The following is a 14,190-nucleotide window of genomic DNA, read 5'->3' as shown; positions in this document are numbered from 1 at the left end:
CTATGGGGGAAAATTCACTAAGATTCGTAGTTGCGCCAGGCATAACTTCGCAGCACTTCGCCAGGCGTAGTTTCGCCAGCTCTTCGCAAATTCACTAAAATCCGAAGTTGCACTCAGGGGTAGCGTAAGGTTGCGAAGTTGCGCTAGCGTTGATTCGTTAAGCGAAGCTACGCTAGCGATGGTTAATTTGCATACACCGCCAAATTCAAATTTCAATGGAGGAATATGTAGCAGCACTACACAAGCCTGGGAAACTTTCAAAACAGCAAATACAATTTTTATTTTGCCCTACACATGTGCCCACTGTATAGTTAAGGTGCCATGAGTTAGGAAATGTAGGGGGGAAGGAGGGGAGCCCCAAAAATTTTTTCGATCTTTTTCAGCCTAACACCCATAGTATAGAAAAAACGCCAGAGTTTTTTGGGACTTAGAAAAATTTTTAACTTTTTTTGAAGAAATCCCTATCTACTCTATTGCGCTTCGCCTGGTCTGAGGTGGCGAAGGAAGTCTGGCGTTAAAGGTAGCGTTCAGAACAATGCGCGCGTTAGTGAATTTGTGTAGTTACGTCCGTTGCGCAAATTCGTCATAAGGGTGCGAAGTTATGCTAGCGAAGTTACGCCAGCGTCCGTTAGTGAATTTGCAAAGTAACGAAAATGGCCAACGCTAGCGAATTGACGCTAGCGTTAGGTGCTTCGGCGCATAGTGGATTTGCCCCTATGGGCGACACATTTTTTGACCCATTAGAGGGTGTCATTTTTATGGCCAAACTTGGCGAAAAAATTTGCTTATCACTAACATGCAGTATTGGTTGAGCTTTTTGCAGTTACAAAAAAAACTTGGTTTAATGAAGCAAACTCGCCAAACAGCAAAAAAAAAAGATCTGAAATGCCATTGATGCATGCGACTCCCTGTAAGGTAGCAAATCGTTCCTGTAACGCCATTGGGCAGTCTTTGTTCCTGAGGAGCAGCCAATCACGTGATGGTAACAGATCACCTATATTTTAGGAAGCCCCTGACCAAAAAGATAGAGCTATAGTTGTCCATAGACATAGCTAGACACTTCTCAATGTGCCCTCTACAACCAAGTGGTTCCGCCGATACTTAAACACACAGTGCGTTGGACATTTGTTTTTTACTTAAAGGAACAGTAATTAAAAGAATGACAAGTAATGTACTGCGGAAAAACTACTATAGTTTATATTAACAAGCTGCTGTGTAGCCATGGGGGCAGCCATTCAACCACAGGATACACAATTGATCACAGTTAAGTTCTGAAGAATCCCATTGTATACTACAGAGCTTATCTGTTATCTGTTGAGTACCCTGTGCCTTCTCTCCTTTTTCAGCTTTGAATGGCTGCCCCCATGGCTACACAGCAGCTTATTTATATAAACTATAGTATTACTTATCTGTTATCTACTGTGTATCCTGTGCTTGAATGGCTGCCCACATGGCTACACAGCAGCTTGTTTATATAAACTATAGTATTACTTATCTGTTATCTACTGTGTATCCTGTGCTTGAATGGCTGCCCCCATGGCTACACAGCAGTTTGTTTATATAAACTATTTTAGAATTTCTGAAACAAACTCACCAGTTTTATGAGTGCAGCGCAATCAGTACATTATGCCTTAAAGGAGAAGGAAAGGCTAAAATGAAGTAAGCTTTATCAGAAAGGTCTATATAAATACACCAGTAAACCCTCAAAGTAATGCTGCTCTGAGTCCTCTGTCAAAAGAAACACATCATTTCTTTCCTTTTATTGTGTACTCATGGGCTTCTGTATCAGACTTCTGTATCAGCTTAAACCTCCAGGGCTTGGGCATGCTCAGTTTTCTCCCCCCCTGCTGTAATCTGAGATCAGAGCTGTAAGTGAGCAGGGAGAGACTCAGGCAGGAAGTGATGTCACACCAAGCTTATATGGCAGCTTCTATCCTAAATAAACAGAGACAGTGTCTAGAGCTGTTTACTCAGATATGGTAAAGCATTCTACAGAATAAATATAGAGTTCTAGCTTGCACTATTGTGGCTAATCTGTTGGCAATAAACTGTCTTGGAGCTTTCCTTCTCCTTTAATTACTTTAATGCACTTATTGCTCATTTTTTGGTGTTACTGTTCCTTTAAGGTTTCATACACAGGTAGTTCAAGTTGGCAAGAGGACCATTGTATAAACATAATTTCACTTCAACCCAAGTTGTCAGATCAATCATTTGGCCCCTCGTACCAACAACTTGTTATCTGTCAGACACCAGAATGGAGGGGCCGGTGCAGATCCATCGAATGAAAACCACCTGCTATCTAACCAAGCACTGATCAGCTATAACTTGGGAGTCACCTGTTGTGGTTGAGTGCATGTAAATTGTAGACCTAGCCGCTCTTGATGAGCCAGTAGCCATTATCAGCCCATGCCAGTCACCTGCTGGGCCCAAGCCTCACAAGAGTAAACATATTGTTTGGGCTCATTAAAAATTCAATACATTGATTAAAAAAAACCTTACCTAAACGGCTATATTCATTGAACTGATTTGACTGGCTGTAACCCATTAAGTGAATGCCAACACAGTACAGGCAGTTATCATCAGTGTGCTCCTGCAGCCCCGTGTCTTCTGTATTCTCTAGAAACTGTGAGGCATCCGAACGACTCGAGTTCATTATCTCCGTAATGCTGAACTGCTGACGCAAGGCCTGGTACGGACTTTTCACCCCGGATCCTTGGATGCCTAATAGACAACATAAACAATTCAATCCTTTATATAATACATGCTTTGGGATTTTAAATCCGTTTTGGCAAAACATTATAAAGAAACTCCAGACAGTTAGGGATTTAAAGGAAACAGTAGGTCTCAGTTAGTGGATAATTAGAAAACAGCCATAAATTTTATTAAAGGGGTGGTTCACATTTAAGTTAACTTTCAGTATTATAGAATCGCTAATTCTAAGTAACTTTTCAATTGGTCTTCATTTATTTTTTATATTTTTTTAACTATTTGCCTTCTTCTTGTGACTTTTCCAGCTTTCAAATGGGGGTCACTGCCTCCCAATTCAAAAAAACAAAACAAAAGCTCCTTAAGGCTACACATTTATTGCTCTTTTTATTACTTATCTTTCTCTTCAGGCCTCTCCTATTTATATTCCAATTAAAAATCTTTTGCAAATTGTCAGAATATGTCTCTCTATTTCATACTACAAATTACCTCAAAGGTGAACATCTCCTTTAAATCTGTGCTACCGCTGGTGACCAATCTCTCGAAATTGACCAGCCACAGTATAACACTATGATAGTCACAAGCAATAGGTTTTAATTGCAACAATCTGAATGTTATGCTACGGCAAGTCATTTTTGGGAGATTTGTTGCTTGAGGTTCCGCATATTTAACCACAGTTGACAAATCTTGGCCTTGTGCCATTTCCCTTAAAGGATAAGTAAACCTTAAAAATAAGTGAATATAAAATTAATGAGGGTGCTATTTTACGCACTTTTGCAATGTACATTCAATATTTATTTTTCTTTAATTCCAAAATATTAAGGGATACATGTACTGTTAATATGAATAAATTCTGTTACAACAGCGCCACCTGCTGGTCATTTATCCCACCAGTCTGACCACCAAGTAGTCAAGGAAGTTGTCAGGAGAAAGAAAGAGGCTGCTCTGATGTTCTTCTGTTTAGGAAAACAATTGGAAACCTTTCTCAAATCTTTCCTAAGCAGAAGAACATCAGAGCAGCCTCTTTCTTTCTCCTGACAACTTCCTTGACCACTTGGTGGTCAGACTGGTGGGAAAATGACCAGCAGGTGGCGCTGTTGTAACAAAATGTATTCATATTAATATTTCATATTAACAGTACGTGTATACTTTAAAGGGATACTGTCATGGGAAAAAATTTTTTTCAAAATGAATCAGTTAATAGAGCTGATCCAGCAGAATTCTGCACTGAAATCCATTTCTCAAAAGAGCAAACAGATTTTTTTATATTCAATTTTGAAATCTGACATGGGGCTAGACATATTGTCAATTTCCCAGCTGCCCCAAGTCATGTGACTTGTGCTCTGATAAACTTCAATCACTCTTTACTGTTGTACTGCAAGTTAGAGTGATATCACCCCCTCCCTTTTCCCCCCCAGCAGCCAAACAAAAGAACAATGGGAAGGTAACCAGATAGCAGCTCCCTAACACAAGATAACAGCTGCCTGGTAGAACAGCACTCAATAGTAAAAACCGATGTCCCACTGAGACACATTCAGTTACATTGAGAAGGAAAAACAGCAGCCTGCCAGAAAGCATATCTCTCCTAAAGTGCAGGCACAAGTCACATGACTGGGGGCAGCTGGGAAATTGACAAAATGTCTAGCCCCATGTCAGATTTCAAAATTGAATATAAAAAAATCTGTTTGAGAAATGGATTTCAGTGCAGAATTCTGCTGGAGTAGCACTATTAACTGATGTGTTTTGAAAAAAACATGTTTTCCGATGACAGGATCCCTTTAACATCTTGCAAAAGTGCTTAGAACAGCACCCTCATTAATTTTACATTGACTTATTTTTAAGGTTTACTTATGCTTTAAAGAACAAATGGATGCAGCACAGATTATATGATAACATGAAAGCAAAGAGCAGTAATTTCCACTGTACCTCCTACTTCAGGTGCAAACATTTTAGCTGCTCGCTCTTCACTGGGAGGCACCGTCTTCTGGAAATAAGGAATTTCCTTCACCTGGGAATATCAATCATTGAAACTGCTTGACAAGCAAGAAACACCAACTTGCTATGATCAGTTCAGCATAAAGAGAGATACATGTACACGGTGTAAAATGCAGAATAAGATTATTCATGAAAGAGCATGCTTAACATGTTTATTCACACATTTACTAAATATGGATGCCATTGGTATTGTGTTTATTTTACCTGGAACATGTCATTGATGTCCATTGGGAGAGCGAGGCCTATATAATCATCTGAATTTCCGTAAGCAGCATTCGATATCATGGAGCGTACCGATGAAGACCGCTGAAGTGTATTCTGGTTAATAGGGCTTAATAAATCCTCCTTGTCTAACGAAGCATAACTTAACGCTTTCATAAACCTGCCAAATTGCAGAGAGAGGTGACATTATACTGACAAGATTGAAATAATATTTATAGTATTTACAGATAATTTATATATATATATATTTTGTAGGTTTAACACATTATCATGGATAAGATAGTTGTTTAAACAATGTGTGAACTTCGCAGTGACACTGGTGTAGTGGGATCCACCTGTAACATTGTCCTAACATTCCCAAGAGCCTATTAACTAGTTTCACACAGTACTCTGTTGCTAGTTTGGGAAGCTCATAGCAACAAGATGCTGTATATCTATACAAACCAATGGTGGGAACTTCGCAGCTACACTGATGTAGTGGGATTCAATTGTAACACTGCCCTAACATTGCCAAGAACCTATTAACTAGTTTCACATAGTACTCTGTTGCTAGTTTAGGAAACTCATAGCAACAAAATCCTTTATATTTATACAAATCTTGCTTTACATAATTCTGCCCTCTCTCATCAGCAGAGAGAGAGAGCGGGGTATGGGATCTGTTATCCAAAATGCTTGGGACCTGGGGTTTTTCAGATAAGGGGCTGTTTTGTAGTTTGGAACTCCATACCTTTAAGTATGCTAAAAAAATTCTTTAAACAATTAAACCCAATAGGCTGGTTTTGCTTCCAACAAGCATTAATTATATCTTAGTCAGGATCATTATATCTTAGTCAGGATCCAATACAGGGTTCAGGTATGGGACCTGTTATCCAGAATGATTGGGACTTTGGGTTTTCCGGATAACGAATCTCTGTAATTTGGATCATTATACCTTAAACCTACAAGAAAATCATGTAAACATTAAATAAACCCAATAGACTGGTTTTGCTTCAAATAAGGATTAATTATATCTTAGTTGGGATCAAGTACAAGGTTCTGTTTTATTATTACAGAGAAAAAGGAAATCAATTTTAAACATTTGAATAAAACGGAGTTTATGGGAGACGGCTTTTCCGTAATTCAGAGCTTGCTGGATAACGGGTTTCCGGATAAAGGATCTCATACCTGCACTTTTATTTATTACAGTAAAAAAGGAAATAATTTTTTGAACATTTGGATTATTTGATTCCAAGGGAAATGGTCTTCCTGTAATTTAGAGCTTTCTGGAAAACAGGTTTCAAGATAACAGATTCCATACATGCATATAATCGCATCTAAGAATATATTGCTGAGCACAGGACAATGTATGCACCTGAAAAGCGACTAGGTATGCAAAGGACAGAATGGAAGATAATGCCCATAATAATTATCCTGGTATCATTCAGATCTGCATTTATGGTTGTGCTTTCACAGACCATTTTAGCAACTCAGTCCGGTGTTGTTCAGAAGCAGAAATGCATACAGCTATCAGGAAATGCAGAGCGCTAAGAAATATTATTCTATTCAGGGGCGAGGAATTAATCCATTTACAGATTTTAATCTCTATTGAGTGAAGGGCAATTTTTACACATTACAGGACATTAAACATATTAGGGATGCACCGAATCCACTTTTTTGGATTCGGCCGAACCCTCGAATCCTTCGCTAAATATTCGGCCGAATACCGAACCTGAACCCTAATGTGCATATGCAAATTAGGGGTGGGAAGGAAAATATTTTTTACTTCCTTGTTTTCTGACAAAAAGTCACGCAATTTCCCTCCCCACCCCTAATTTGCATATGCAAATTAGGATTCGGTTCAGCCGGGCAGAAGGATTCGGATGAATCCGAATCCTGTTGAAAAAGACTGAATCCTGGATTCGGTGCATCCCTAAAACATATACATGTACTGTTGTCAGGACATGTATCAGGAGAGAACAAGAGGCTGCTCTGATGTTCTTCTGCTTAGGAAAGAACATCCTTTTTTTTTTTACTTCTAAGGGGGGCCCTAAAGAATATTTTTTTTAAAAAAAAACAAAAAACATTGGCTCCAGGGCCCCCCATAAAAGTTTTTTTTAAAAGCATTGGTGCCAGGGCCCCCCTTACAAGTTAAAAAAAAAAATTGTGGCCCCAAAAAACATTTTTAAAAAAAAAAACATTGGCACCAAGCTTGGTCTTGTTCTTTTGGTGCCAATGTTTTTTTTTTTTTTTTAAACTTATAGGGGGGCCATGGTCACCAATAGCTATTTATAACTTGTGTGCAGCGCCGATCCGCGCTTTTATGCCGCCTGAGGCGGCCTTCCGTTGCCGTCCCAACCCCTCCTCATGGTGCTCACATTTTCTGCGCAGGAGGGGGCACTAGCGCGCTCTCTGCACTAGAAGAGCCGAATTTCCGGATTAAAAACTAAATTCGGCTCTCAGTTACCAGGAGCGGCTACATGTGTTCCAGTTTTGTACTTACCTGCTCGACGTTAATCTAGAGTCCAAGCTCCCTGTCTTCATAGTTATGGTATCGGTGAAAAGAACATCTTTGGCCGGAGAAGCTAAAGCTTCAGAGTGCGACAGTGAAGAATGCATGCGCTGCTGCTGAATGCGCTTTAATGTGGCGTAACCGAAAGCGTCCCGAGAACTTGTGTAACTGAAGTTATAGTCCGCTAAATTCTTTATGGCGGCAATTGAAGGGGCCTTAAGGGATTGTGCTCTTCTAGGAAGTGTGTGGGCAGAGCCGGGAGGTACCAGAGACACGGAATTGGATTTAGAAAGAGGCAGGTGCAGTACGGTCGGGTGGCTTAGCTTAACAGTTTTGGTGCTTACTACTGTACTTAAGCTCCCGCACTCAGTATCAAGGGTTGTAGTGTCTATTCCCACAGTCTCTCTGGAAGGGCTTGAGCTCATAGAGCTTATACCACTTGTCGTGGTGTCTGTATTGAAACTCAGGCTGCGGCTCTTAAAGTGGCTGTTAGTAGAGCCATCACCTATAAGTCTTTCTCTGCTTGTATGGTCTCTATGAATTTCATTCCCCAGATATTTTGGAAGCTTTAGGTCGTTTTCTGTAATACTGGGGGTGCTGCCAGAGTCATCAGCATTTCTGTTGACAGAAGATACCTCTAGTCGGGGGTTTACTTTGGGAACTTTGAAGACGGAGCCTAAGCTGTCCATCGAGTTATAATCTGCGTGGCTGCAAGGGTCTGTGATGGTCCTGTTCCTTCTCAAGCCTTGTTTGCTTTCTGGAAGGAGCTTGTTTCCTTTAGGGTCGCTGCTGCTACTGCTGCGAATTTTCTTGCTCGGAAGGGTGAGCGAATTTAAGAACCGGTTCTTCACAAACTTACTCTGAGCAAGGAGCGTGAACGGGCTGCGGTCTTTGTCTTTCAAGGGTTTATCATAAAAGGTCTGCTCGGGCTCCTCGTTGAAGAAGAAGGAGTTTGTAGAAGAATTTGCAAATCTTTCGTCCTCGATGATGAACATACCTGGAAAAAGGGAAGGTTTTGTTCAGAAAGGCACTTAAACAGGTAGGCGAATACACTGTACTTTTAATGGGGTAGTTCACCTTTAAAGGAAAACTATACCCCCAAAATGAATACTTGAGCAACAGATACTAAAAAAATATATTATGAAAATGGTTTATTTACATAAGGCAAGTTTTTATGAGCTGTTTTATACAATATATTTTTATAGAGAGACCTACATTGTTTGTGGGGTATAGTTTTCCTTTAGGTTTTAGTATGTTATAGAAGGGCACATTTTAAATTGGTCTTCATTGTTTATTTTATACAGTTTTTGAATTATTTGACTTCTTCTGACTCTTTCCAGCCTTCAAAAGGGTGGTCACTGGCCCCATCTAAAAATAAAGGCTCTGTTAGGTTACAAATTTATTTTTATTGCTTGTTGTGCTTCTCTTGTTCAAATCAATGCATGGTTGCTAGGGTAATTTGGATCATAGCAACCGGTTTGCTGAAATGGCAAACTGGAGAGCTGCTGAATAAAAAGCAAAATAACTCAAAAACCACAAATAATAAAAAATTCAGAATATCAGTTTCTACATCATATCTCAAAGGTGAACAACCCCTTTAAGTGTTACCCTAAAATAGGACACATGAACAGAATTTCCCTGCATGTGTGTGTTAATTCGGATGGTAAGTGTTTTTTTCCTCAATCTACTGTATGTTACTTTGCAGCCAATGTCTCCCCATGTATGGAAAATTTTGAAAAAAATAAAATAATCCCCCAGTCTTCCTTTGACTTGATATTTCTGTGTGTCGTCAATTCTGACAGCGCGGTTCTGGGAATAAACTGCAATGAAATCAGGCAGGGGTGGAGTGAAAGCAGCACTCTGGGTGCTATTATCACACCCACCGTTTAAAGTGTGAAACGGTTTATTTATAAAAAAAAAAAATCCTCCAGAATGAAATACGACTGCACATTAGTCTAGTAGTTAAAGGGATACTGACATGGGAAAACATGTTTTTTTCAAAATGCATCAGTTAATAGTGTTGCTCCAGCAGACTTCTGCACTGAAATCCATTTCTCAAAAGAGCAAACAGATTTTTTTATATTCAATTTTGAAACTGACATGGGGCTAGACATTTTGTCAGTTTCCCAGCTGCCCCAGTCATGTGACTTGTGCCTGCACTTTAGGATGGAATTACTTTCTGGCAGGCTGTTATTTCTCCTACTTAATGTAACTGAATCAGTGGGACTTGGCTTTTACTATTAAGTGCTGTTCTTAGATCTTCCAGTGAGCTGCTATCTCATTACCTTCTCATTGTTCTGTTGTTAGGCTGCTGGGGGGGGGGGTATTATCACTCCAACTTGCAGTACAGCAGTAAAGAGTGATTGAAGTTTATCAGAGCACAAGTCACATGACTGGGGGCAGCTGGGAAATTGACAATATGTCTAGCCCCATGTCAGATTTCAAAATTGAATATAACAAAATTTGTTTGCTCTTTTGAAAAATGGATTTCAGTGCAGAAGTCTGCTGGAGCAGCACTATTAACTGATGTGTTTTGAAAAAAACATGTTTTCCCATGACAGCATCCCTTTAAGTCTTTATTAAGAAATAACTTACCAAAACACCACTTGCTCTCCTCTTCAGAAAAGGTGACACAGTGACGATCCATTATGTGCCACTCGATTTCTCCTGGCTATCTCCTATAAGGAAGGCAGGGAGGAGAAATCGAGCGCCACACGATGGAACGCCTTTTCTGAAGAGGAGCATCGTTTTAGTAAGTTATTTCTTAACAAAGCCTTAGCGATTTAAAAGTTTAATAAGTCCTTGTGTTTTTTTTTCGTTCTATACGAGCGATTTATTTTTTTTTTTTTAAATTGAGGTTATTGGTTACCTTTAATACAGGTATAGGACCTGTTATTCAGAATGCTTGGGACCTGGGGTTTTCCGGATAATGGATCTTTCTGTAATTTGTATCTACATACCTTAAGTCCACTATAAAATCATTTAAACATTAAATAAACCCAATAGGCTAGTTTTTGCCTTCAATATATATGAATTATATTTTTGGGTCAAGTACAAGCTACTGTTTTATTATTACAGAGAAAAAGGAAATCATTATGAAAAATTTAGATAATTTGAATATAATGGAGTCTATGCGAGGCGGCCTTTCCGTAATTTGGAGCTTTCTGGATAACGGGTTTCCGGATAACAGATCCCATACCTGTACTGATAACAGTTAGAGGTCAGTGCCAGATAAAGAACAGCACTGTCTGATGATTAGTGCCGATATTTTAGTTTCAATTTACGGCCTGGCCGAAAGTGCTCAGCAACTAACTTGTGCAGCTGATAGATTGAGTCGACATTTGCACTGACCGACTAAAGAATTTACGGGCCTGCACTTCTGCTGGATGCTTCCATTCATCAAACTGCAGGTGGTTTGGTTGTGTCAGTGTACTTGCCTCACTGCATCAATATCAGACTATGTAAATAATAACAATGAAAAGAACTTGTATTCCTTACTGGGAAAGGCAGGTTCACTCTCACTATTATGTCGAGAACTAGTCGACTCAGAGTTCAAGCTAAGCGTGCTTGGGACTGAAGAAAGCTCATTGCACAGCTGCTCCATATCATCAGGGACCACTGGCCAAAGATGTCTGCGACTGTGCCTTACTGCATCCCAGTTGTGTTGCTTTAGGATATCACAACCTTGCTTTGTTCTGCTGAGCAGGCCAAGGACATACGCACACGTCCTAGAATACACAAGAGTTTTGCTCAATAGTAACATTTAAAACCAAATATATAAGGAAAATGTACATAGGATTTCCATCCAGCAACAACCAACATTTACTTTACATGAATAAAAATCTTGCCCTTTTGGGTACTTTGGGCTAAGATCCCTTCATGCAACGATAAACATAACTTCTAACCATTTCCAAGTGAAATCTGAGGTTTTAAAAAAAAGTTCCTCGGTACACAATACCTGATGCAAATGAATTGTCATACCCAGTGGAGTAAATAGGCCAAGACATTAGTGATGGTCAGGTTCATTTTAGTAACTTATGGCCAAAATATGTGGTGTTTGGTTCACGGGAACTATCGTGAAAACTAAAATTTACTATAAGCATCAGAAAACTGAAATAAAAGTCTGGAATACAAATTACCGTATATACTCGAGTATAAGCCGAGTTTTTCAGCCCCCAAAATATGCTGAAAAACTCTACCTCGGCTTATACTCGGGTCAAGCGCAAAAACGGTCGCTGGCGTCCAAGAATAGTCGCCAGCGTCCAAGAATAGTTGCCGGCATCCAAGAATAGTCGCCGGCGTCCAAGCATAGTCTCCAAAAATATTCGCTGGCGTCCAAGAATGGTCGCCGGCATCCAAAAACGAGACGCCGGCACCTCCAATGGGAGCAGAAACCCTCAATTTTTGATTGAAACTTACCAGAAGCTGCTGCATTTCTCACCCTAGGCTTATACTCGAGTCAATAAGCTTTCCCAGTTTTTGGAGGTAAAATTAGGTACCTCGGCTTATACCCGGGACGGCTTATACTCTAGTATATACGGGTAATGGAAACTTTCAATTCTCTGAAGAAGGGACTAAACCTGGGCCTTGGATTTATGGCTAATTATGTGGACTAAGAAAGGACTGCACCAGGTCAGAAATACCAACATGTCTGGATATGGACTAAGAGATCATATGGAATTCCTTTGATTCTACACTCCAATAATTCAGCCCTAATTTATACTCAGCCTCTTTGACCCACATTATCTTGTACCTTATCTGCTTGTCCAGGCCCGGATTTGTGGAAAGGCCACCTAGGCCGGCAGGATTTTAGGGGGGCGGCATGCTGCCCAACCAAACCCACATTGGTTCAAAAACACTGGGGATACGCTGGAGATACGATAATCTTCTAAATTTCCCATGTGCCAATTCCCATTGCTCCTGTCCCGCTGGAGGGGACAGGGGCGACGAACGGCAGTGGGCCTAGGGGCGCCCACTATGTAAATCCGGCCCTGTGCTTGTCTCTTCATTCATCCTCTCGTAAATGAATTTGACACTTTAAACATAGATTGATATTTCTTTTTAGCTGAATGTTGTATATAAATACCAGTGAACACTACAGCTTCATTGTAATCAGCTTAAAAAAGGAACTAAAATGTTCTGAAAGCTTGCTATGATTATATTAGTTAGCCAATAAAGGTATCACCTTTATACCACTTTTGTTATTTTTTTTTTATTTCAAAAGGTTTGCCCTGTAACAAACAAATAAGTAACTAAATACAATCAATTAAAATTTACTGTTTCTAAAATAATCTCGTTCATCTTCACTATTCTCAGCATCTGTTTCTCTTCATGAAGGAGTTGGGTGGGTGATAGATCCAGTATATCTTATAGGGGCTCCTTTTGCCTAGTAGATGTATTAGAGCTCATTCTATTAAAATCACCAGACATCATGTCTCTCTACATGCAGAATTTGTGCAAAAGGCAGTTATTTTGTTAGATTTTGTTTGTACTGGAATCAGTTATTTGAGTGAGCTCTAATTCATCTGCTAGAAAAGGAAGCCCCCCTATAAGATATATTGGATCATTCATCGAACACCCAACTCCTGCATGAAGACAGAATGAAGAGAAACAGATGCTGAGAGAGGAATAGTGAATATAAACTCGATTATTTCAGAAATGATGCAGAATATTTAATTGATTGTATTTACAAAGTTTCTTATTTTAGAATGATGACGCTTAATTTAAATTGTTGCCATTTAAAATGAAAGATGAGAATTGAAAGCCATACTGCCTGGAGCAGGCGGTTTAGAATAAATATCTACAAGAAACCAACACTCACCCTCTTATGGAGAGAACGTCACAATGCTGAGCTAGCGATACAATATCAGGGATCACATTCTCCTCTTGAAGTAAATTAAGTCCCCAGTTTGAAGACCCAATGTTGCCCTATAATATGGAAAAAAAATTAAAGATTAATGGTGGCAGCTTGACACTTTGTTGAAAAGCATCAGCTGCAGGTTGACTTTCTAAACGTCTACATTGCACCCAACACAGAGGCCCGTGTTGGATTGAAGCCTGAGTTAAGAGAGTTACATCCTGTTGGGCGATCTTTTTAAAGGGCTTTTAAGCACAAAAGTGCCCAGACATAACTCACCAGTGCCCAGAGGGCTGCTTTCAGCTGCTTTACTCCATCCCATTTGTCTAATGATGGCGATCGGACAGTGTAGCTCAGATCTGGGACAACATTCTTCACATGAAAAACAAAAATATATAAACATATTAATTCACCAAAATGTTCTGATCAGAAAAACTGAATAATCCAACTTACTTGTATGAGAAAAGCCTTGGTGGTGTTAAAAGATTGTTGGTAGAATCACCTTATCTCTTCAATCAGCCTTTTTCCCTCACTAGCTTCTGCCCCTCTCTAGCTTCTGCCCCTCGCTAGCTATAGCTCCTGCCCCTCTCTAGCTATAGCTCCTGCCCCTCTCTAGCTCCTGCCCCTCTCTAGCTCCTGCCCCTCTCTAGCTCCTGCCCCTCTCTAGCTCCTGCTGTCTCTTCCTCTCCCACCCACTGATCTATTCTTTGTATAACCTAGAACAATAGCAGTGCTCTTACCTGAACTTCCAGAAGATGACAACCAGTCTTATGGTAGACCAGCTGCCCATACAAATGAACAGGTAAATAAACATGAGGACGCTGCTGTCTGTGTAGAAAAAAACGTAAGAGGAACACAGAGAGTCATAAACTGGGATAAAGTAATGTATTCCTTACAGCTGTAATAGTTGAGTAATGAAGGT

The 14,190-nt window shown here is 39.9% G+C and overlaps 1 protein-coding gene across 4 annotated transcripts in view; it reads right to left on the bottom strand.

The window, feature by feature from the left end:
- LOC108718405 (rapamycin-insensitive companion of mTOR-like) overlaps nucleotides 1-14,190 on the bottom strand; it is a 99,832-nt gene that overhangs the window by 6,202 nt on the left and 79,440 nt on the right. For all 4 annotated transcript variants that reach the window (XM_041569517.1, XM_041569513.1, XM_041569525.1 and 1 more), the window contains 8 exons: nucleotides 14,009-14,096; nucleotides 13,548-13,640; nucleotides 13,233-13,339; nucleotides 10,910-11,139; nucleotides 7,403-8,408; nucleotides 4,906-5,083; nucleotides 4,633-4,714; nucleotides 2,500-2,721 (listed from right to left, as the gene is read on the bottom strand). In XM_041569517.1, coding sequence (XP_041425451.1) covers nucleotides 2,500-2,721; nucleotides 4,633-4,714; nucleotides 4,906-5,083; nucleotides 7,403-8,408; nucleotides 10,910-11,139; nucleotides 13,233-13,339; nucleotides 13,548-13,640; nucleotides 14,009-14,096 — 2,006 coding nt within the window. The remainder of the gene's footprint in view (nucleotides 1-2,499; nucleotides 2,722-4,632; nucleotides 4,715-4,905; nucleotides 5,084-7,402; nucleotides 8,409-10,909; nucleotides 11,140-13,232; nucleotides 13,340-13,547; nucleotides 13,641-14,008; nucleotides 14,097-14,190) is intronic.

The sequence above is a fragment of the Xenopus laevis genome, chromosome 1L (assembly GCF_017654675.1).
Source record: "Xenopus laevis strain J_2021 chromosome 1L, Xenopus_laevis_v10.1, whole genome shotgun sequence".
Classification (NCBI taxonomy): Eukaryota; Metazoa; Chordata; class Amphibia; order Anura; family Pipidae; genus Xenopus; species Xenopus laevis.
This window is presented reverse-complemented; position numbering and strand designations above follow the sequence as displayed.